The following is a 25749-nucleotide window of genomic DNA, read 5'->3' as shown; positions in this document are numbered from 1 at the left end:
TTTAAGAGCCTATTTTTCTTTTAATTTTTTTTTTATTTTTGATAGTCACATAGAGAGAGAGAGAGAGAGAGGCAGAGACACAGGCAGAGGGAGAAGCAGGCTCCATGCACCGGGAGCCCGACGTGGGATTCGATCCCGGGTCTCCAGGATCGCGCCCTGGGCCAAAGGCAGGCGCTAAACCGCTGCGCCACCCAGGGATCCCAAGAACCTATTTTTAAAAATCATTTTCCTTTGTTTTGTTTCTTAAATTCCACGTAAGAAAGAAATCATGTGGTATTTATCTTTCTCTGGCTGACTTACTTTACTTAGCATTATAGTCTTTAGGTTCATCCATGTTACTGCAAATGGCAAGATTTCGTTGTCTTATGGCTGAATAATATTCCATTGTATATACATAACACATTTTTCTAACCCATTCTTCTATTGATGGACACTTAGGTTGTTTTCATATCTAGGCTATTGTAAATAATGCTGCAATAAACATAGGAATGAATATATCTTTTCAAATTAGTGTTTTCATTTTCTTTTTAAAAAGATTTTATTTATTTATTTATTCATGAGAGAGAGAGAGAGAGAGCGCCTGATGCAGGACTCGATCCTGGGACTCCAGGATCATGCCCTGGGCCAAAGGCAGGCACTAAACCGCTGAGCCACCCAAGGATCCCCAGTGTTTTCATTTTCTTTGGGTAAATACCCAGTAGTGAAATTACTGGATCATACAGTGTTTTTATTTTTATTAGGAACCTCCATACTGTTTTCCATAGTGGTTGCACCAAATTTTATTCCCACCAACAGTGCATGAAGGTTCTTTTTCCTACACATCCTCCCCAACACTTGTTTCTTGTGTTTTTTTTATCTCAACTATTCAGATAGGTGTGATGTGGTATCTCATTGTGGTTTTGATTTGCATTTTCCTGATGGTTAGTGATGTTGAGTATATTTTCATGTGTCTTTGGCCATCTATATGTCTTCTTTTAAAAAATATCTATTCAGGTGCTCTGCCTATTTTTTAATTACATTATTTGTTTGATTTTGGGTTTTGGTTTTGAGTTCTATAAATTTTTTTAAGGTTCACTTATTTATTTTACAGAGAGAGAGAGAGAGAGAAAAGAAGAAGAAGAAGAAGAAGAAGAAGAAGAAGAAGAAGAAGAAGAAGAAGAAGACAAAGAAGAAGAAGAAAAAGAAGAAGAAGAAGGAGGAGGAGGAGGAGGAGGAGCAGGAGGAGGGGCAAAGGGAAGGGAGAAACAGAATCTCCAAGATACTCCCTGCTGAGCACAGAGCCCCATACAAGGCTCAATCTCAGAACACTGAGGTCATAACCTGAGCCAAAATCAAGAGTTGGACACCTAACTGACTGAGCCACCCAGGTACCCCATGAGTTGTATAAATTCTTTATATTTTGGATATTAACCCATTATTGAGCATATCATTTGTAAATATCTTTTCCCAGTCAGGAGGTTGCCTTTTTGTTTTGAGACTTAAAGTACTTACAAATACATTCTGGTCTTGTGTTTCTCCAAAGTGCTTTTAGAGCCATCAAAATTCTTTGCTGGTGTTCCAGGGTTAACCATATTGCCTGGGTGGGCAGCCATACAAGTGGACAGGTTCGTGGGTGCCCTTAACCCTGCACAGTTTCTCTCTCTCTCTCCTAGCCTTACCAGAAAAGCTCCACCTTCATCTTCCATAGATAGTGAGGGTTTATCATAAGATTCCTTTTGGGAAACAGTTTTGCTGCCAAAAATAATTTTGAAAAATTATAAATGTAGATCACCTTATTAATTTTACTATTGAAGTAATTGAGTCTCATAAAGGCAAAATGGCTTTCCCAATATTATCTGTGCTTACTTTAGTAATATAAGTAGAACTTAAAACCAAGATTCTGGAAATATTCTTTTTTTTAAACATGAATTATTACAACTTGTTTTCTAAGAATGAGAAAGGAGAAATTAGATTAATTTCTTTATTGAAAAATTTGAAATAATAACTTATTTTTGGAATTTTACAGTGGTAAAACTGAGGTTTAGAAGGATTTAATGATTTCTCCAAGGTCATAGACTCAGGAAGTCATAAAGTTGAAATTTGTATCCATGATGTCTGATTCTAGTTTCTCTGCTCTTGATAAGTTGCCATTTTGCCAGCATTTATATTGCAAAACAATCTACAGCAGGGGTGTTTGAACTATAGCTTGTGGGGCAAATATGTCTTGCTTCTTGTTTTTTAAATTAACTTTCATTTGTTCATAGATACACCTAATGTTCTGCAATGGCGTATTTTAATAGATATGACAGAGAGAGGCTATATGTTCCCAAATAAAATATTTACTAACTGGCTTTTTACTGAAATAGTTTACCAACTACTGTTATATAGGTATTGACTTAAACATTTCTTAGGTGACTCCTGAGGAAGGGCACCAGAAATATGTCCAGGATTTGTAGAAGAAGTAGGCATTGCATGCTCTCTTAAAATTGCTGAATTAATAATACAAGCTAAGAAACCTAGCCTCACTGGCCTCCTGAAGCCTTCATTGTGTTGACTTAAGTGACTATATGACTTGTTTCCTGTTGTCTTTTATGAGTCAGAACAGAGACCTTATCCCCTCCACTCCCTGTCATAAATGCCTTAGAGCCTGGACTTGGATCTCAGCTTAATGGATTTTATCCCCACCTACCCCCTTTAACTTCAAGGTCTACTTCTGTGCCAAGTAGGGGAAGAGGGAGATAACTCCAAGGGCTGCTGTGGCCTGATCCAGCTTCCTTTGATCACTAAGCATTTCTGAGGAAACTGTAGCTTGTGGCTCCTCCCTTCTCCCTGTTGGTTGCTTCTACTTGGCTAAGCCTGGGGTGCAGTCTGTGGGGGAAGCTCCTGTGTCTAGGCACCCTTAAGTACTTACACTGGTTTATAACCCAGACTTTGCCCCACCAGCTCAGTCTTTGAAGGTTCTCCTCTCTGGACCCTGCTCCAGACACTTTAAATCCAGGAAAGAAAAATGTATCAAGCCTGCCTAGAGAAGAGCATTCGCTTCTAGCCAAGATCTCATCACAAAGTAAGGATATTAGGTGGTGGAACCACTATCATACCTGTCTCCTTCCTATACCTGGGTCTGGTGGGTAGATGTAGTCCTTTCCAAAGAAGTATAGAGTTCTATACCTTTCCTCCAAAATTAGTCTGTACCCATTTTTTACTTATATTTTGGTATAAGTTTTGAAACCTCTTTCTCTTCTACTCTTCATGTAAAGAATATGCTGTTTCCATGGAATACCAGTTATGTAAATTTATAGATCTGAGAAGGTCAATATCTAGTTCAAGGCCCTCATTGTACAAATGGAGAAACTGAAGACAGGAAAAAAGAAGAGCCTGGGTCAAGGGCACATGGTTGGTTACTGCCAGAGCAAACCAGGGCTGGCATCTAGGTCATTTGACTCAGACTAGTCATTTTTCACTATCTTCTCTTTCAGCAGGAATAAGGAAAAACATTGGTTTTAAAAAATCCAGACTCCAGTTTTACTCAGAAATTTTAGGGCTCATTTGCCTTTTTTTCAGTTTATTTTTTAATTTAATATTTCCAATTCTTCTGGGTCTTCTTAGGTTTTAGGATACTGACCTATGTTAATCCAGGCTATCTTTTAGCTACATCTGGTCTCCTTGATGGAAAATGCTGGTAATACAGTCCTGGGTTTTCACTCTAGGAGTTGCTATAAATGGCAGAGTTAGAGTTAATGTACATTAAACAAAATCTAGCAGCGACTGGCACACAATAGGCACATAATTTTGAAGTCATTTTCCTTATCTCAAAAAGTTTCTCTATTTCTCACTATAGCACAGTATGGGAATGTGGTGGCTAAAAGTCTAGATGGATCCAGTAAAATGCCCCCTCCCCTTTTACTTCCTAACAATGTGACCTTGAATAAGTTTCCTTCTGTCTCAGAGCCTGCTTTTTTTAGGTGTAAAATAAGCAGAATTAGAATAATTGTTTCACAGGATGGTCATGAGACTTAAAGAATGTATGTAAAGTTTATAGCATAGGGCCTGGTATGTAGAAAGCGTTTCATTTTTTAAAGATTTTATTTATTTATTCGAGAGAGAGAGAGAGAGAGAGAGGCAGAAACACAGGCAGAGGGAGAAGCAGGCTCCATGCAGGGAAGCCCAACATGGGACTCGATCCTGGGATCTCCAGGATCATGCCCTGTGCTGAAGGTGGCACTAAACCACTGAGCCATCCTGGCTGCCTGAAAGCTCTTCATTTTATTGCCAGTTTCATCCTTCTCTATTACCAAGAAACCATGGCCTTAGAATAACAGGAAGGACTGATAACTGTGCTTCACAGCAAAAGGAAAAAAAATTGATGGGGGTGAGGGCCCTTCCCACATCTAATAACTCTTGCAAAGGGCCCCATTTCTTAAACAGAGCTGCTGGAATCTGTCTGTGAGCTTTGGCTGATCATACTGACAGTACATTCTCCTTCCCCTTTCAGCAAAGACCAACTATCAAGCTTTGATAAGCAAAAATGTAGCCCACCCCCCTGTAATTCCTCCTGAGATCGTAACAGGGATTTGAAAAATACCTGGATATGGTAAAAGAACCATCCCAGATTTTGTACCAAACCAGGCCAAACAAGGTATTCCAATAGTTTGGTTTGGGGGAAAAAAGGCACCCAGTACCACCCTCTTCTATTCACTCCACTGCAGTAACACCAATCAGATTAGAACGTTGGGCTTTATGAGAAAGACTCTGCAACTCAGGATACTGACTGAGCAGGGTTGGCTGACTCATGCTGTGGTCTGCAGACAAGCATCACTAGGCTGCTGACATAAATAGGAAGTGTTTACTCTAGCAAAGTTAACCTTGCTTTCCAAACCCTACTTTGCTTTCATTTCTTTTTTTTTCTTTTCAAAGAAAACCTGTATATGGCTGGGCTTAGGGGAGTCCTAGGCCACTGAGAAAGTGAGTGTCAGAGAGGGTGGAGGAAGCTTGGCTGGGTGTGCAGGGAAGTTAAAGTGAACAGAACAATAGGCTCCTTTCATTCCTCTCACCAAAATGCCCAGGACCACACTGGTTTAACTGCTTCAGATACTTATGGAGTTGTGTACAGTAGTTAATTTTCTTATTGAAATAATGTGCTCATTTTCTGCCTCACAAATTGAAGAATTTATTGAGATTATGGATCTGAGGACTACATAAAAGAGAACCTCAAACACTTAGAAACAACTACTTGGCTTCATGTTTTAAGATCCAAACTGTCATAGAATAAGCCAATAAATGATAGCTGAACCAAACTATCAGCTTAGAATCTAAATTATTTTTCATGCTTAATGTCCAAATAGCAGATATATTTTAGAAAACATGGGTTCATATTCTGGCTTTGCCAGTAACTGGCTGATTGACTTTGAGCAAATCCTTTTACCTCTCTGCCTCACTTTTCTATATGTCACATCAAGGAGTTGAAAAAAGATGATTTCTAAAAGTCTTTATGGATGTATGAATCTATAACACTTTTGATCTTTACACTAAGCATCTATTGTATTCCAAGGTCTTTGCTATGGGCTCAAATCTGTCATTTTGTTTGAACTTCAAACAATCCTGTGAGATAAATATTTGCATTTTTAGATGAGAAAACTGAGGCTCACGTAGGTAAAAGTGATTTATTGAAAGATCACATAGCTATTACAGGCAAGAAGAAGGATTTAAGTCCAGGTATTCTAATCTGAAATCAGTTTGCTTTCATTGATACCACAATTGGGGTATGAGAAAATAAAGCATTCTTATTACTACAAATACCAATATATAGTGGAATCATATTGTCTCAGGAATGGTATGGTGGTGTTATGCTGAACATTATTGCCAAGCCAAGGGATCAGGAATCTTAGGTTCTAGTACTAGCTCTCAGGACCTCAGGTGAGCCCCTTCCCCTCTGGGCCTCAATTTTCTCACCTCTGGCATGCTAGGACACAGTAATAATGATTAAATAATAATATAAATTGTACTTGTACTATCTAGAACCCTTTGGGGCTTTTAACACTCTCCATTTTCCCTCCCAGAAAAGAAAGGCTTATACCTACTGAAGGTGAGAAAATCCCTATATGGAATCTATTTTCTAAAGTTTTTATTTAAATTCCAGTTCGTTAACATACATTATATTAGTTTCAGGTTTATAATATAATGATTCAACACTTCCATACAACACCTGGTGCTCATCACAAATGCACTCCTTAATCCCTATCATCCATTTAATTCATCCATCCACCCACCCCGCCTCTGGTAACCACTAGTTTGTTCTCTATAGTTAAGAGTCTATATCATGGTTTGCTATTCTCTCTCTCTCTCTCTCTCTCTCTCTTTCCTCTTTGCTTATTTTGTTTTGAGTCAGAGCATAAAATCATTAAGAAAACAGAGAACCAAAAGGTCAATCTTGATGAAGAGTTCTATTAGAAAGGCTGCCAGAATTAGATACTGGATCCCAAGATTAGCTCAGCATTCTTATGTTCAGTTGAGGGATCCTTTGTCTAGAATGAGCCTGTTTAGCCCAGTGTAGCTCAATGCAGAAAGAGAGATGGAAGGAGAGAAAAGAGCATTGTTCCATTAAAGGAACAACTTGCAAATTCTAGGGAAAACAGCAAATGCAAATTGTTATGGGTAATGGAGGCCAGGCTAAAGTGATATTTTGATGAGAGGAAGATGAGGTAAAGGAAGGAGAGGCTTGACTGGCTGCTAACTGACCTTCTTGCTAAGGTTATTTTCAAGTATAATTAAACTATGTCTTATTTCAAGTAGCCCATAAATTCATTCACCCTTTCTTTCTCCCTTTCTCATCTCCATCTCTCCCTCTCTATCTCTATCTCCTCCTCTCCTCCTTTGGGCACCTTTTCATTCTGCCTTTCTTTTCTTTTTCTTTTTTTTTTCTTTTCTTCCTTTTTTTTTACGTTCCTCTAGGACTCTTGCTTACCTTACCTACTTTGTTTATTTTATTATTTTTTATCTTTCCCATTTCAGTCTGCCTTTTAAGAATTCCTCCTATAGACTCAGCTGAAAGAAAATAGCCCTGCCCAAATGAAAAGTTTACATAAGGATTTACATCCTTTAGCTCATCAAATTTTCATAGCAAACTAATGAGAGACCCAAAGCAGAGATTACACCATTTAAGAGATCATCTCCATGTATATAGCTCAGGCTATTAGCTGATGTGCTCAATGACATGCAACTAATACATGATGATTCCAGAACTAGAACCCATTTTTTCCTATGGTCTGAAAATTTTCAGTTTACCATTAAATACCCAAGTGATCATTAAGGAATTTTATGGGCTTTCCTTTTCTTCTGTTCTTATAGTGTATTGTAAAATCAAATTAAAAATGACAATAACAACAATAATAGCAACAACAAATTCAGATTTAGGAAGAAAAAGAGGAAGTCAGTAATTAGAAACAAAGAAAACTAATATTTATCAGGGGACTATTAAATCCTCAATGCTATCTCATTAAAATACAACTGAAAACAGTGCTCAAAATCTAAGTTTATCTGACTTAAAAGTTATGATTTTTTTCATTATATCATGTTGCTTCCAAAGAGACTAAACTCAGCTATATACATGTACCTGTATGCTTAGTATGCGTTACTGTATATAGGAACTTGTGAGTGTGTACATGTGGCTATCTATAAAATGTTAAAGCTTTGTATTCCTGTCAAGTTTCATTTCTAAATCTTTTTCCCATCTGTTATAATAATAGCCACTAATACTTTTTGATCGCTCACTCGGGCACTTGGGCACTTATTTGTGTCCTATGCACTTATAGATTTATATTCATTTAATGCTCAAAACTACTCTGAAATATAGCTAATAGTATTAATTTGATTTCAAAGATGAAAACACTATGTCTAGAGAAATGAAGCAGTTTATCAAGTCACACAAGAATAGTGGGGCCAGGACTGGTTTAAGTAGTCTGATTTCAAACCCTGTGCCCTGGATGCAAAAAGGAGAAGACAATCCTTATCTCCCAAAGGTTTAAGAATTAAAAAGATGGCAGAATCATACTGTATAGTGGGAAGTACTAGGAAAATGCTAGGTAGTATTTTTTCCCAGGTTTTATTGTCTAGCTCTTCTGGTCATTACTCACTGCTTTTGAATGCTTGTTCATTGTATGCTAAAGGTCCATACTGGTTTATTTATACAATATTTTCGCATGTATTATGAGCTTCTCTAATAACGAAACTCTTACCTGGGACAGATTTTTCTCTAATTGAGTTTAAGGCACAATGGCTTTTCTGGCATCTTTCTGAAAGGGAAGCTTAAACAAGGTCTATGTTATATCCAGACTTCTATTGAATCAAGGACATCCCTTTCCTGTCGAGGGTTCCAAGGCATTTGTGTTACTTTATGTGGGACTCTATGGAGATGCATGTAAATAAATGCACCTGTGTTTCATCATTGAATGTGAATATTGACAGGTTTTGTTTCTTTCTTTTTTTTTTAAAGCTTTTTTTTTAAATTTTTATTTATTTACGATAGTCACGCAGAGAGAAAGAGAGGCAGAGACACAGGCAGAAGGAGAGGCAGAGACACAGGCAGAAGGAGAAGCAGGCTCCATGCACCGGGAGCCTGACGTGGGATTCGATCCCGGGTCTCCAGGATCGCGCCCTGGGCCAAAGGCAGGCGCTAAACCGCTGCGCCACCCAGGGATCCCAATATTGACAGGTTTTGAAACTCAAATGGATTCTTTGAGAGCCCTTTATATAAAACATTTTTTGTAGTTCTGCATTCTTGAATTTCATTATATTCTCAAACATTCATAACCCCCCAAAAGTAAGAACTCTATAGGGCAGCTCTATTATTTTATAGGTAGGGAAACTCAGGCTCACTAAAGTGAATGCCTAAAGTCACTCTTTGAATCAGTGACAAACTTGAACCAGAGTCAAATGGTGAGAAAATGTATGTTTATGTCACTTTATGGCATTCCAAGCAGTAGCTGTTTATGATATACCTACAGAGCCCATGGTGACCATTTTTGGCATTAGATACACAGAGACTGTTAAGACATACAACTTCAAAGAGTTTATAGTCCAATCTGGGAAATAAAGACAGTTCATAAGACAGCTCACAGAAAGGTAACAAAAATACAAAATCTGACTTAATGTAATTGGGTGTTATAGAAAGTGAGTAGTCTTTCAGAGGATACTGGTATGGAGGACCTACAAGGGCTTTTCTGAGGCATTTAGGATTTAAGTTAGCTCTTAGAGTAGAAATATAGAACATACAATGCGGGGAGACAGTAAAGATAAATAAACTCTAGCCAGGTAGGAGAAGGAGAAGGAAATCAACAGTTATTTTCTGTTATGTTCTAAACACTAATTGTACTGGGATCCTTTCATGTAAGTTTTCTAATTTACTTCTCCAAGATTGACATAATTATATGTATTTTATAAGTAAGAAAACAAGTTTAGAGTGGTTAAGTATTACCCAAGGCTGCACATCTGGTCAATTGGAGATCCAGGTTTGGAAAGAAAAACCCTGGAACGGGTCCTCCTCTATACCAAGGGCTTTCTACCAAATGTCATGTGGAGACAGGGGATTAGTACTTGGGCCACTGCTGTGTGTGTAGAAAGGCCTGAGACTTTGTAGGGAAGTCTATTTATTCACCAAGGTAAATATCTAGATCTAGCCAGGATAAATATCCGGGAATTTCTTATCCATATGTGAGTCTATGCATATTTTTGACTTTCTATTTTTGATTAATAGTCTCTTATCTCATGTGTTTAGGACTGGGATTTAGTGAAATAAGTTGTATAAATTACTGAACATGGTATTTGGTATATAATGATCTATCAATGAACGGTAGCTTCCATAATTATTATCACCATCATGGATAATATCAATTTGGTGTATCTCTTCCTATATAAGTATGTATGTCTGTTTCTAGAAGTGATTATAACTACATGTGATTGCATGTTTCAGAGTGTATGTGGATTTCCCAGATATAGCTATGGTTATGCATATGCATGTTCTCTGTGTATATATGTATGTGAGTGTGCAAGTTTATTTTGTGGAAGGTGGCGTAGTACTGTGATCAAGAACATAGACATTGAAGTTATACCTTCTGGGCAACAACCCAATTCTACTGATTGTTAATGTGGTCACCTTAGAAAAATTACTTTACACTTCTGTTCTGTAGTTTCTTCTTCTGTAATATAGGGATAATAATGGCTGTTTCATAGCGTGGTTATGAGGATTAAGTGATTTAATCTATATAAAACACATAGAATAGTGTCTGGCTTCCATGCACACACAGTAATATTGATTTGTCATTACAATGATGATGACTAAAGTAATAAGGCTCTGTGTGACAGTGTGTTTTTATGTGTGGATGCGGGTGTGTGCATTTCTGCTTTTAAATAAGACTACATGAACTTATGTCTGCTTTTAGATAAGACTACATGCACTTATGTATATGTGTATTTATATAATAGTCCATGTTTCTGGGTTTGACTCTAACTGTGTATGATTGACTGAATACTTCATCCCATCCCCAACAGATCTAACCTTTTGGGTGATGTACTGGAGTGAGAGGCTAGAGACTTAATTCTGACTCTGACTCAGGATTGGCCTAATAAAATGGGTTTGTGCATAGCAGAGAGCCGGCAGAGAATATTTCTTCTGAGAAGTTAATATTTCCCTCACATATTCTCACTTTTTTTGTTTCATTATTCATTTTTTGAAGCATAAAATACATAAAGAAAATTGCACAAATGCTAAGTTCATAGCCCAATACATTTCCACAAACTGAATACAACATGTAACCAGTATGTAGATCAAGAAACATAACATTACCTAAAAGCCATTATCCTCTTCTTTTCTCAGTCACTAATCCCTTCCTAAAGGGCAAACACTATCCTGGCTTCTAATAGCATAGATTAGTTTTGCCTGATTTTGTCCTCTACTCAAATGAAATCATACAGTATGTATTCTTTTGTATGTTTCTTTCTGCAATATTACATTTGTGAGAGACATATGTTTATTTGTAGTTGTACTTTGTTCATCATCATTGATATATAGCATTCCATTGTATGAATAAAATACATTTTAGTCATTCATCCTAGTGTTCATGAACATTTTGGCTATTTCCATTTTAGGTCTATGAACAGTCTGATAAATATGTTTCGGTGAGCTCTCATTTGTTTTTAATTCATAGAGCATGGAAAGTGACAACAAAGGAAAAAGAGGCACTGGAAGAGTTGGTGACTTGATTTAGGTACCGCGTGAGTCAGTGGCCTTATCAGGTTTCTGGTACCTGTTTCCTGATTCTTGGGTCAGAGTACATTCTTCCTTTAAAAGGAAAATATTTTATTTATTTATTTGAGAGAGAGAGAGAGAGAGAGAGCAATTATGAGCAGGAGCAGAGGCAGAGGCAGAAGCAGACTACCCTGATGAGCAGGGAGCTCAACCTGGGGCTTTATCCCAGGATCCTGGGATCATGATCTGAGTTGAAGGCAGACACTTAACTGACTGAGCCACCCAAGTGCTCCCAGAATACATTCTTCCTTTTACAATGCTGAAGGAACTATATCCACACTTCTAATCTGAAAGAAATGATGCATAATTATAAGTGATTTTTTAACATTGCTCTCCGAAGTCCAATGTACAGATAATTGAATGTTTCTTGAACTGAAAGGGGTCAGGTAAGAGAAAGATTCTGGGCTAATTGTTTTTTTCTTTCTCAGGCACTTGGTTTGGCTCTTGCTTCTTTAGTTTTCCAGACATATGCAAAGCCCTTTTGTTTTCTTTCTTTCATATCAGCCCCTATTCATTTCCCTGTTTCCAAGGGTAATGTGGGCCATGGAACCAGGCCATCTCTTCTGGGCTCTTTTGTTGATGCAACCTTTGTGGCCCCAATGGACAGACGGGGCCACTCGAGTCTACTACTTGGGCATCCAGGATGTGCAGTGGAACTATGCTCCCAAGGGAAGAAATGTCATCATGGACAAGCCTCTGGACAACGACACGTATGTTTAATCATTTGTAGAACTATAACCGGAGTTGGAGGGGGCACTCTTGAGGTCAGAGGGTAGCCTTTTAAAGACCTTTTTTCAGCCTGTGTTAGCAGCCAGCTCTTGATCTCCATGGCCATTTACCCAATGGCACACTTGCTGGTAAGAGGGATAGTCAACTCAGGAGACAGCAACTTTTCCTGGAGTCCACTTTTCCAACTGAGGTGCCTTAGCATCTTTAGAGTCCTAAAGGTAATTCCATATTATCTTGATTCTAAAATGTTATCTACAATGCTTTCAAAAAAGAAAGAAATGTGAAATATATACAGTATTTATAAGATGTGTGTGATGGAACCATGCTCTCATAGTTGAGTGGAACTACATTGATTTTGGATATGTGAAAATGTGAAAAAATATGGTAAGCCTCAGAATCAAGGAAGTAACAGTAATAGCCATCACTTACATAATATTATCTCCGTGACAGTCACCATATTAGAAATTTGTATATTTTGGCTTGCCTAATTCTCACAAAAGCTCTAGGAGGTGAGTATGATATCCTCATCTTATAGATGAGAAAACAGATTCAGGGAGATCAAATGACCTGCCCAAGTCCTACAGCTAGTAAATAGAAAAGCTGGAATTTAAACCTGGGTAATGTTGATAAGGGTACTGTCCTCACCATTCTGCCTTTCACAGATTCCATAAGTTCAACCTTTCTTAATCTCAGAGCCTTCCTGGTGCTCCACAAATGTCTGTTGAAAACAAAAATAATGTATTAAAGGATCTTTTGAGATCTTGAATTACTTTGGTCCCTAAAGCCTCAGAATTTTCCAAAGTTGACTATAGTATCTCAGAGCTCTCTAGGAAGAATTAGAGTAGGAAAGCAGCTATCTTTTATTGACAAATTACCTTCCTATCCATCTATTTTGGAGTAACAGAGTCTTTTTATTAAAGGTGTCCTTGAGGAATAACTTAATTATCTTCCATCTCTAATACTTTGAAATAATAGTTAACATTTTTAAGCTTTTACTATTTTCCAGGCACTGTCCTAAGCTCCTTATGTATTTTAATTTTTTTAAATCACCAGTATCAATTATCTGAACTTGGTGCCATGATTATGTCCATTTTGCAGATGGGGAAATTGTGCATAAAGAAGTTAAGTAACTTGCTTCAAGTCCCACAGATTTGGAAGTGACAATATGGGCATTTAATCAAGTCTGCCTGGCTCCAGAACTTGTGATCTCAACCACTATGCTATAAGATCTCTCATATATAGCAAGATGATGCAAGGTCAGGCTATATGGGTTGGAAGTTGATCACTTAAAAAGAGTCAGTCCATATTTGGTTTTCTCCCCGTTACTATATATTAGGTTGAACTGTGTAAAATTGTCTTTTTTGTAGGTGAAAAGTGGTCAAATATCAGCAAATTTATATGCCTTAATTTAATTCTTCTCATTTTCTAATAGCCTCTAAACTTCTGTGTTTTGATCAGTACAATTTCATTTTCCTTTGTTTTGCCCTAAACAAAAATATATATTTTTTGTCAGCTTCTAGAAAAATAGCTCTCCAAAGGTTTGAAGACTGAGAAAATTGTCAGTCTTTCTTTTCTTCCTTCCTAGAGTAGCTTCCAGCTTCCTAAAATCTGACAAGAATCGGATAGGAAGCAACTACAAGAAGACCATTTACAAGGAATACAGAGATGGCTCATACATGGATGAAATGGTCCAGCCTGCTTGGTTGGGCTTCTTGGGGCCAGTGTTGCAGGCTGAGGTGGGAGATGTCATCCTTATCCACCTGAAGAATTTTGCCACTCGTCCCTATACCATCCATCCCCATGGTGTTTTCTATGAAAAGGACTCAGAAGGTAAATCAGATCAGGCTTTTTTCTTCCTGTCCACAACAAATATTTACATTTCTTTTACTATAATTTGAGAGAGAGGAGCTGGGAATGAGAATAGTCTTTTTTTCTCCTTATTGATCTGAGGTGGCAGGGGCACTCCTAGAAAAACGGGTAACTAATGTTATCACTTCTGCTATTCATCCACTGTGACTTTGGGCAAGCCACTTCCCCCTCTCTGGGCCTCATATTCTTCAATAGGTATATGGAGATTTAATCTGCCTTTTATCACAAAGAATTACTTGAATGACATTTCCATAAAATATTTGATTGTGCTTTGGAAAGAGAAGAGTGTGCTATGAATGCAAGGAAATATTATTCTAGTGTCACAGTCTTCTGACACTCCATTTCTTTCCTTAAGAGGAAATTCAGTTTACTAATTTGTATCTCCCATCCAATGGCCTATAATAATGACACAACAGTGAGTGACAGGATTAGAAAGGGAATCCAGGTTTTGACTGGGCCACTAATTCCCTGTATAGCCCTGGAAAAGTTATTTTTTCCTCAGTTTTATCCTCCATAAAATGGATACATGGACCAATTGATCATTAAGTTGGTTTCATTTTTTTCAATTTTAATTCTAATATAGTTAACATACAATGTTATATTAGTTTCAGATATACAATATAGTGATTCAACAATTCCATACCTCACACGGTGCTCATCATAAGTGCCCTCCTTAATTTTCACCACTTATTTCACTCATCTTCCTACCCACCTGCCCTCTGGTAACCATCAGTTTGTTCTCTATAGCTAAGAGTCTGTTTCTTGTTTGTCACTTTTTCCCCCTTTGCTCATTTGTTTTATTTCTTAAATTCTATATGTGAGTGAAATTATATGGTATTTGTCTTTCTCTGACTGACTTAGTTTGCTTAGCATAGTACTCTGTAGCTCCACTCATGTCATTGCAAATGGCAAGATTTAATTCTTTTTTATGGCTGAATAATGTGTGTATATATATATATACACATACATATACATTATTATACACATTTTATATACATATGTATATATACATTATTATAAACATTATATATGTGTGTGTACATAATAATAATGTACACACACACACATATAATGGAAGCAGCCCAAGTATCCATTCATTGATGGATCACATCTCCTTATCCATTGATCAAAGAATGGACACTTGGACTGCTTCCATAATTTGGCTATTGTAAATAATGTTGCTATAACATAGGACTGTATGTATCCTTTGAATTAGTATTTTTGTATTCTTTGGCATAGATACCCAGGGATATGATTACTGAATCACAGGGTAGTTGTATTTTTACTGTTCAGAGGAACTAAGTTGGCTTTAGTTTGGAATTCTATAATTGTCTGTTTTCTGTTTTCCAAAGTTAGTGCTTGAAGGGGGGAATTCTGTTTTCTTTCTCACTTCTATGCCACTGGTTTTGTACTAGCATACTATTAGATCGGGCTATTGACGCATTTTCCATGGCCACAGCTCCTTCTCCAAAGGCTGTCACCTCTCCACCCATTATTGATGTGAGTCTGGGGTTCTTTGGCTGGATATTACCTGACTGCACTGTCTTCAGATTGTGAGGAACACTATGCCACATGTCAGCCTCCTCTTGGCTTCTCTGTCTGCCAGACTCCCTCTCACTCAGACTGAGCATGTGCAATTTCATTTTCTAGGCTCCCTATACCCAGATGGCTCCTCTGGTCAACTAAAAGCTGATGACTCTGTTCCCCCGGGAGGCAGCCACATTTACAACTGGACCATTCCAGAAGGCCATGCACCCACTGATGCTGACCCAGCATGCCTCACCTGGATCTACCATTCTCATGTAGATGCTCCACGAGACATTGCGACTGGCCTCATTGGACCCCTTATCACGTGTAAAAGAGGTACAGGCCCCATGAGTGAGCTATTGAGATGCAGGGTGGGATATCTACAGGAAAAAGTGATATAATTCAATCACCTACATATTAAGCAACAGCCTTAAGAGGTGTTCATTCAGCTCCCTTGTTTATTAGGAGGAATAAACCCTGCTAAACTTTTTTCCACTATTTTTTTATTTCATTATCTTTTAAAACTTTAATATTTTCTTATTTTAAAATCTTGAATTAATAATGATGGGAGTCAAATCACATAAAAATAAGGTATATAATTAGAGTTTAAGTGTGGTTAGGATCAAAAGTGTACCCATCAGGATTTGGGGAGAATTGGGGACTTTGTTGGAAATATGGTATGTTTAAGTATTGTCAGACCTGGAAGACCTGGGTGTTACAAGAGTGTGGTCCGATTAAAGCTCTGGGTTGATAACACAAGCAAAGATGGGGGGAGGGAATTATTCTAGATCCCGTATGTCCAATCTTCTAGTCCTAGGCTCAACTGAATTGGGTTTAGCTGGGGAAATAAACATTTGGAAATAGAAATTAGGAGCATAAGGCCTTATTTGCTTTGCTGTTGCCAACAGACTCTTAAGGAATCCTCTCTTCCTATTTATTTTTTATGAGTACACCTTGCAGGTTACTGTTGTTAAGGAGAGAAGGCTCTCAAGGGCACCTTTCTTATTTACTCTAGGAACTCTGGATGGAAATTCCCCTCCTCAGCGGAAGGATGTGGATAATGATTTCTTCCTGCTCTTCAGTGTAGTAGATGAGAACCTTAGCTGGCATATTGATGAGAACATTGCCACTTACTGCTCAGATCCTACCTCAGTAGACAAAGAAGATGAGGCCTTTCAGGAAAGCAATAGGATGCATGGTAAGCTGGGGGAGGGTGGCCACACCATGACAGTAAAGAGTGATGAAGGGTTTCCATTGGGCTTAGCATTTGGTGGGTAATTTCATGTATCTCAGAAGAACTAAGAGTAGTAGATACCTTTTCTCTGTTTTACCTATGAGGGAAGTGAGGCTTCCGGATTACATAACAGATAAACTGCACAGGCTGTGCTCTTGCCATTAGGTACTTTGCCTCCTAATGTGTAATAGTCTAGGTTATTGATTCTAAAGTCACATACTTTATGCTCAGTCTCTCAGGGTGAGGATCGCCCACTGATATATTTAGTCAACATTTCTTTGTCCTAAAAAGGATGGGAAAACTACCCACTTTGTGAGGAAACATGGTTGGCTATAAGGAAGTTGATCATCTTAATTAAATTAAAAAAAAACCTAAGAACATAAAAGCCCTGAGGCATGAGCAGATAACTGATTTCAGTAATAAAATCAAGTAGATTTTATTTTTGCTTAATTAAGAAAAGGATTTAATGCCCTTTGGTGCTAGTGATGGTCTCAAAGCCAGGCAGTTCCAAGGGAATGTGGAAACTCAGAAGGAAGATGTAGGGATGGCTTGGACAGTTAAAATTCCTCTTAGGTTTTACACCAATTACTTTTGATAACCATGGTAATTAGCTAACTTGAAAATTGTCCTGTGGAAATTTCAGAAGGAACTTGGCCTGGAAGTAAAGAATTGCTTGCAAAATAGACCCCATTCATTAGAAAGCTTCCTCAGATTACTGGGTTGGAATCTTGATTCTTCTACTTAACAGCTCTGTGGGCTTAGGAGAGAAGTAACTTCACGTTTCTGAGCCTTGGTCTTCTCATTGTTTGCTTGATATAAATGACATCTGCTTATTTTCCAGGGCTGTTTATGGCATCTTAAATAAAATAAGGTATATGATCAGCACAGTGTGCTTTTAAAAAATTCATCTAAATGTCACCTATTAATATTGCCAGATGGCAAATCTTCTCTCATCACACTTTACTTTTCTAATTCTGTTATTTTCTTTGGATTTTTTTTGCAGCAATCAATGGCTTTGTGTTTGGGAACTTACCAGATCTAAGCATGTGTGCACAGAAGCGTGTGGCCTGGCACTTGTTTGGCATGGGCAATGAAGTAGATGTCCACACAGCTTTCTTCCATGGACAGATCCTAACTATCCGGGGCCACCGCACTGATGTGGCTCACATCTTTCCAGCCACTTTTGTGACAGCTGAGATGGTGCCCCGGGAACCTGGCACCTGGTTGATTAGCTGTCAAGTGAATAGTCACTTTCGAGGTGAGATCCAATATCTTTGACCCTTGAGGTAGAGAAGGGAGATGACATTAATGATCATCAGGAGCCTGGAGCCGTAAGATATGTCTTTCAGATGAGACAGCTAGGTATAAGGTATCAAATACTAGTTTGGAATTCTGGGACCTAGCCAGATTTTTCCCAGCTGAGCTGTTAATTTTCAGGGTGACCTCAGGGACATCTCCCTGGGTTTTATCTTCCCCATCTCTAACATAAGATGTTATAGAGATGGATAAGCAGACTTTTAAGTTGTCCTTCTTTGCTCCAAATTCTAAGGAATTAAGACCTGGAGGTATTTGCAGCTTATCGAACAGGACGTAAAGGAGATATTAAAGTATAAAGCTTATTTGGGAGATCATAGAGTATTGTGGGCAAGTAGTGACACTCCAGTTGGGACCCAATAGTAACTGAGGTAGAAAGTTTGGTTTTTAGAGGGAAAATTATTGCAGTAATAGCATAGTGTATTGAGGAGCAGCAGAAGAGAGGAGGAATATATGAGGCAATGAAGAGAGTACTAGACAAGTGATTAGAAGATTTGAGTTATTGTCTCAGCTCTGTGAAAAAATAGGGCTTTGAAAAAGTCCCTTCCCATGTATAGACCTAATTTGCCACATCCATAAATTGAGGGGTTTAGTCTAAATAGTCTCTAAGGTCCTTGTCAGCTCTTAACTTTCTAGAATTATTTGATATATGATAAATTAGGTAGATATCAGGAAAGTATTATGAGTATATGAAAGTATATTTGAGTTATAGACTAATAGGATAATGAGTCTGTGGTGATAGGTTTGACCAATAGAGGCCACTTACCCATGTTCCATCATCCAGGGCTTGCCCTTGGTCCCAAAGTTACCTGAATAAGAGAGTACGAATGAATATGGATGGAAGTTATGGATGCAGCATAAGAATGAAATAAGTATGGGCATTAGGGCCAACCAGATAAGCCTGAATTCAAATTTTGGTTCTACCAATTATTTAACTTTGATAATTCATATAACTTCCCTGAAAGAATAAAACGAACATTCAAATTTATAGTTAAAAGATAGATTAAGTCTTATCTTCACCCCTGACTAGCTGTGCAATCTTGAGGAAGTTACTTAACCTCTCTGATCTTTAGTTTTTTCATGTGCAAAGGGGACATTAAAAGTCTGTTTCACATGGTGGTTATGAAGATTGAAGGATGTAACATATTTAAAGCACCTGGCACAAAGCTTGGATATAATACATATTAAAATTAATATTATTTCTCCCCCTTTTTCTTACTTCAAATTTCTAATTTACAAATTTCAAATTTCCTTGGGATGATGTGAGACTCAAATGTGATAGTATACCCGAATGACCTCTATAAGTTGTCAAGCAAATATAAAGCAGTATCATCCATTATTACTATGCCTCAGTGTAAATTCTTCCACATTTGGGGATACTATTTAGAATTTAAATTTTCCGGACATTCCCAAGTCTGAAGCTTCATCTCCACATATAGATGTTCCATTATTTTGGAAGCTTCCCACATTACACATAACTTGCTCCTCCTTTTTTTCTTACTCTTAATTTTTGTATATTTTTTATCGGAGTTTGATTTGCCAACATATAGTATAACACCCAGTGCTTACTCTTCTTATTAAAAATGTGATGCTAGATACCCCTATTCTCATTTACAAAACAGGGGTTACAGTTCAGATCTAGGAAATGACTGGCCAAAAAGCCCTACAGAAAGTGATAAGGATTAGACAGGAACTCAAGTATTCTGACTTCAAACTCTGTGATGTTGCTATAATGTAAGCCTTTTGCAGAAGCAGGAATGAGGATCTAGTAAATGATTCAGTTGCAGTTAACAGGTGAAGGTACTTGAATTCTCACATAGGATCCCTTTCTTCCAGCCAGGTTATTGAGGAGTGAGAGAAAGTGGCCTAGTGAAAGGTGGCAGGGAAAAACATTAGAAGGGAGGAAGGTGGGTCATCTGCCTACAAGACCTGTTGAGTGGAATGAAGTCAGCTATGATGTTCTTCCTCTAGATGGCATGCAAGCACTCTACAAGGTCAAGTCTTGCTCTATGACCCCTCCTATGAACCAACTCACAGGCAAAGTTCGGCAGTACTTCATTGAGGCCCATGAGATTCTATGGGACTATGGCCCGATGGGGCATGATGGAAGTACTGGGAAGAATTTGAGGGAACCAGGCAGGTAAGAGGCGGTGAGCTCCCCCCCCCCCCCGCAGCTTCTGGGATCAGGCTAACACCTATAACTCTCTCTTTCTCCCCCCTCCTTAGAAATCTCTCACTTCACTTGGGGGTTACGATCATTATCTAGCTAAAATTACATGACACAATTGTTAGTCAAATTCTTGTGGTCCCCTGGAGAACTCACTCTTGGGAAGCCACAAAGCTTTTTGTTGAGTTGTGTCACATACTCAGCAAAGGGTCCAAGCAGAGTTTGAGATTGCTTCTGCTATGATCCCAGTCTGTGTTCAGAAAATGAAACCCAAAAAAAACCCAGAACATTTGAAATGACATTTATCCAACTCTTCTTTATTTTACTCATTGTTTACCTCATTGTCCCTTCCTTTCTCTTCTATAGTCTGAAGGAGGCATTTGAGCAAGAGTGTAAAAAGCACTCAGAGAAATATAGAAGAGTGGGGGCAACTTACCTTGTAGCCATTCCATTCTTATCCCTTTGGAAGAATTTCTCAAAGTTCTCTTGCCTCATTCATATCTCAGATATAGGCAAAATAGAGCAGAAGGTTAGTTCCCTATTCAGATTCTAGGTCTTTAGTTATATTGACTCACTGGTCTATCATGATTCCAGGTCTTTTACAGAAGAGATACTTAGTAAATGACTAGGAGAGTTTTGAGTTCTAGGGCACCTGTCATGTTTACTCTTCTAGTAATAAATAATGGAATTAATCTGCAGAAACCATAAGAAAATAGGAATTTGAATCTCCAACTATGCTTGCTAAATTAGTGGGCTTTCATTTTGAAATGAAGTATATTTTTAAAAATATTTTATTTATTTATTTATTTATTTATTTATTTATTTATTTAAGAGAGAGAGAGAGAGAGAGAGAGAGAGAACAAACAGGAGGAGAGACAGAGGGAGAAGGAGAATCAAACTCCCTGCTGAGTGTGGAGCCTGACATAGGGCTCAGTTCCAGGACCCTGAGATCATGACCTGAGCCAAAGTCAGTTGCTTAACTGACTGAGCCACTCAGGTTCCCCAAAATAAAGAATATTTTTGATTAAGGTTAGAATGAGTCTTAAGTACCTGAGAATGATTAGGAAAGATGTAAGTCTATGTAATGTCAGAGGGCATAACTAGTCCCATTGTCTGAAACTTACAAGAGAAGATTTTAGCCTACTATATAGAGGAACTCCAACCATTAAAACTATCCAACAGTAAGAGGAATTGTTTTCTCTTAAAGTAAGTCCCCTGACCTTTGAAAGACTCAAGCAGGCAGAAGCTGTATTTAATTTATTAGTACTGTCATCAAAGGAGATACCTTCACTGGGTGGAATTTAACCTGAATGATCTCTGAGATTCTTCCTAAATATAAGTATCCATAACTTGATGAGACCAAGGGTGAGATGGGGATCTATTTGATACACAATTAAATCATGTGACGTTTGCCTTTTTATATGCCAGTGGCTCAGATAAATTCTTCCAGAAGGGCTCCAGTCGGATTGGGGGCACTTACTGGAAAGTCCGATATGAAGCCTTCCAAGATGAGACATTCCAGGAAAAGGTGCAGCTGGAAGAAAATAAGCATCTTGGAATACTGGGTGAGGAATCCTTAACTTATGAAATTCATTGACTGGAACCTGAGAACTGGGGAGGACTTAGAAAATGGAGGCTGGGGGTGCCTCAGAGGTACTCAAAACAAGCATCTCTCAAACTGAGTCCCACTTTGGTGAAAAAGTGGTCATGAGTCTGAATGTGTTTGCAAAACACTAGGTTAAACATGGTCAAATAGTATTCTTTGCTGCAGAGCTTCTCAGAGCCTTGTATTTCTTTTTGTTTACCAAAAATGTCCAAGATGGGAATAGAGTATGTAGAATATATCATGCTTAATTACTGAACCTTTTATTAGTGAACATCTTTTGGTAGCACTGTTATATAGATCACACTTTTAGAAGTGCTTCTAAAGATGTATTTCTGAAGGGCTATATAGGGCAGTAAGACTGTCTAGGTTCTTGGTAATATGAGGCCAGGAACAGATTGATATTACACATGGACATGCTTGCTACGGTGAAGGATTCAGTACAAGGCTTAAAGCCTGATCTTGGATAAAGTATCTGGAAGCACAAATTTGTGTAAAGCACAGTATTGAAATGATATAGCAAAGTTCAGTGTGGGTTAGCCACTTGGTAGAGCCAGGAAACAAAATAGGTTAGATTTTAGGAAGAAAATTTTGGTAATGAAAGTAATGCAATTGACCATGTTCTGGGGATAAGTGTGTGAAGTTGATTCTAGGAGATCTGCATATGGGTAATAGGCCTTACATCTGCTGGACAGGAAGATATAAAGAGCAGAAACCACTTTCAGAAAGACAACACGCACTGAGTATTAAAGAAGCTATCATTAGCTGTTGTTCAGTATGAGTATCAGTCTTTTCTGTTCTTCAATATTTTTATTGGAGTAAAATACACATAACATAAAATTTGCCATCTTAATCATTTTACGTGTACACTTCAGTGGTATTAAATACATTCATAATACTCTGTAACTATCACCATCATCCACCTTCATAACTCCATCTTATAAAGCTGAAACTCTATACCCATTAAATAATAACTTATCATCCTTCCTTTATCCTAGCCCCTGACAAAAACCATTCAACTTTCTGTCTATGATTTTGACTACTCTAAGTATCTCATATAAGAGTAATCATTCAATGTTTGTCTTTCTGTGACCAGCTGATTTCACTTAGCATAATGTTTTCAAGTTTCATCATATTGCAGCCTACACAGAATTTCCTTCTTTTTTTCCTGATATCTCTCATTCCCATGCCTTTCTTTTTTATTAAGTTTAAAAATTTTAATTCCAATATAGTTAACATACAGTGTTATATTAGGTTCAGATGTACAATAGTGATTCAACATCATCCGGTACTCATCAAGGTAACTCCTTAATCCCCATCACCTATTTACCCATCCACTGAATCCTTCCCCTCTGGTAACCATCAGTTCTCTATAGGTAAGAGTCTGTTTCTCTCTCTCTATCTTCCCTTTTTCCTTTGTTCCTTTGTTTTGTTTCTTAAATTCCGCATATGAGGGAAATCATAAGGTATTTGTCTTTCTCTGATTGACTTATTTCATTTTGCATTATACCCTCTAGTTCCATCTATGTTGGTGCAAATCACAAGACTTAATTCTTTTTCATGGCTCAATAATATTCCATTTTATGTATATATTATATTTTGTTTATCCAAGAATCCATCAGTGGACACTTGGGTTGCTTCCACACTTTAGCTATGGGGAATAATGCTGCTATGAATATAGGCATGCAATATGTCTTTGACACATGCCTTGGATACTTTTCAGTATATGCACAGAAGTGGAAATTCTGGATCATAGGGTAACTCTATTTTGATTTTCTAAGGAACATCATACTGTTTACCACAGTAGCTGTCCCATTTTATATTTCCACCAAAAGTGCAGAAAAGTTCCAATTTCTCCACATACCTGCCAATTCTTGTTTTCTGTCATTCATTCATTCATTCATTCATTCTTGAGAGATACACAGAGAGAGGCAGAGACATAGGCAGAGGGAGAGGCAGGCTCCATGCAGGGAGCCCGATGTGGGACTCAGTCCCGGGACCCCAGGACCACACCCTGGGCCAAAGGCAGGCACTAAACTGCTGAGCTACCCAGGCATCCCATTGTTTTCTGTTTTGTTTTGTTTCTGTTTGATAGTAGCCATCCTAATAGGGGCGAGGGGGTATCTTATTGTATTTTTTATTTGCATTTCCTTAATAATTAGTGATGTTGAACACCCTCCCATGTACCTACTGGTCATTTGTTTATTCTTTGGAGGAATGTCTATTTAAGTCATTTGCACATCTTTAAATGTGTTGTTTAATTTTTGTTGTTGAGTTGTATGAATTCTCTATATATTTGGGATATTAATCCCTTATCAAACCTATGAATTGCAAATATTTTCTCCCATTCTGTGGGTGGTCCTTTAACTCCCTTTATAGTGTATTTTGATACACAATTAAAAATAATGAACTTCATTATGTCTATATTTTTATATTATCACCTGTGTGTCTAGAGTCATATCCAAGAAATCACTGCCAAAGCAAATGTTGGAAAGATTTTGCCATATATGTTCTTACCAGAGTTGTATAGTTTTAGGTCTTAAGTGTAGGTATTTAATATATTATTAATTTAAATTCAGTTTAATTAACATATATACTGTGTTATTAGTTTAAGAGATAGAATCTAATGATTCATAAATTGCATACAACACCCAATGCTTGTTACTTCAAGTGCCTCCCCTGATGCCTATCACCCAATTATCCCATTCTCCCACCCACCTCCCCTCCAGCAAACCTGTTTCTTTCCTAAAGTTAAGAGTCTCTTTTTTTTTAATTTATTTTTTATTGGTGTTCAATTTACTAACATACAGAATAACCCCCAGTGCCCGTCACCCATTCACTCCCACCCCCCGCCCTCCTCCCCTTCCACCACCCCTAGTTCGTTTCCCAGAGTTAGCAGTCTTTACGTTCTGTCTCCCTTTCTGATATTTCCCACACATTTCTTCCCCCTTCCCTTATGTTCCCTTTCACTATTATTTATATTCCCCAAATGAATGAGAACATATAATGTTTGTCCTTCTCCGACTGGCTTACTTCACTCAGCATAATACCCGCCAGTTCCATCCACGTTGAAGCAAATGGTGGGTATTTGTCATTTCTAATAGCTGAGTAATATTCCATTGTATACATAAACCACATCTTCTTTATCCATTCATCTTTCGTTGGACACCGAGGCTCCTTCCACAGCTTGGCTATCGTGGCCATTGCTGCTATAAACATCGGGGTGCAGGTGTCCCGGCGTTTCATTGCATTTGTATCTTTGGGGTAAATCCCCAACAGTGCAATTGCTGGGTCGTAGGGCAGGTATATTTTTAACTGTTTGAGGAACCTCCACACAGTTTTCCAGAGTGGCTGCACCAGTTCACATTCCCACCAACAGTGTATGAGGGTTGCCTTTTCTCCGCATCCTCTCCAACATTTGTTGTTTCCTGCCTTGTTAATTTTCCCCATTCTCGCTGGTGTGAGGTGGTATCTCATTGTGGTTTTGATTTGTATTTCCCTGATGGCAAGTGATGCAGAGCATTTTCTCATGTGCATGTTGGCCATGTCTATATCTTCCTCTGTGAGATTTCTATTCATGTCTTTTGCCCATTTCATGATTGGATTGTTTGTTTCTTTGGTGTTGAGTTTAAGAAGTTCTTTATAGATCTTGGAAACTAGCCCTTTATCTGATAGGTCATTTGCAAATATCTTCTCCCATTCTGTAGGTTGTCTTTGAGTTTTGTTGACTGTATCCTTTGCTGTGCAAAAGCTTCTTATCTTGATGAAGTCCCAATAGTTCATTTTTGCTTTTGTTTCTTTTGCCTTCGTGGATGTATCTTGCAAGAAGTTACTATGGCCGAGTTCAAAAAGGGTGTTGCCTGTGTTCTTCTCTAGGATTTTGATGGAATCTTGTCTCACATTTAGATCTTTCATCCATTTTGAGTTTATCTTTGTGTATGGTGAAAGAGAGTGGTCTAGTTTCATTCTTCTGCATGTGGATGTCCAATTGTCCCAGCACCATTTATTGAAGAGACTGTCTTTCTTCC

General features: G+C 38.0%; 1 protein-coding gene across 5 annotated transcripts in view; it reads left to right on the top strand.

Annotated features, from left to right (window-relative positions):
- The first annotated feature begins 2704 nt into the window (after positions 1-2704).
- Positions 2705-25749, top strand: part of HEPH (hephaestin) — a 110595-nt gene continuing 87550 nt past the window's right edge. For 2 of the 5 annotated variants that reach the window (XR_012026073.1, XM_072815271.1), the window contains exons 1-8: positions 11391-11664; positions 11809-11988; positions 13593-13837; positions 15527-15739; positions 16419-16601; positions 17641-17895; positions 19923-20091; positions 21547-21683. Coding sequence is in view for 4 of the 5 variants with exons in the window: in XM_072815271.1 (XP_072671372.1) it covers positions 11639-11664; positions 11809-11988; positions 13593-13837; positions 15527-15739; positions 16419-16601; positions 17641-17895; positions 19923-20091; positions 21547-21683 (1408 nt within the window). In the remaining variant the exon portion in view is untranslated. Of the gene's footprint in view, positions 3044-11389; positions 11665-11782; positions 11989-13592; positions 13838-15526; positions 15740-16418; positions 16602-17640; positions 17896-19922; positions 20092-21546; positions 21684-25749 lie in introns of those variants that run through there. The other 3 variants (XM_072815273.1, XM_072815272.1, XM_072815274.1) reach the window with 3 other exon arrangements.

The sequence above is a fragment of the Canis lupus genome, chromosome X (assembly GCF_048164855.1).
Source record: "Canis lupus baileyi chromosome X, mCanLup2.hap1, whole genome shotgun sequence".
In the NCBI taxonomy this organism is placed as follows: Eukaryota; Metazoa; Chordata; class Mammalia; order Carnivora; family Canidae; genus Canis; species Canis lupus.
The sequence above is the reverse complement of the archived record's forward strand: the minus strand, read 5'-3'. Positions and strand labels throughout refer to the sequence as shown.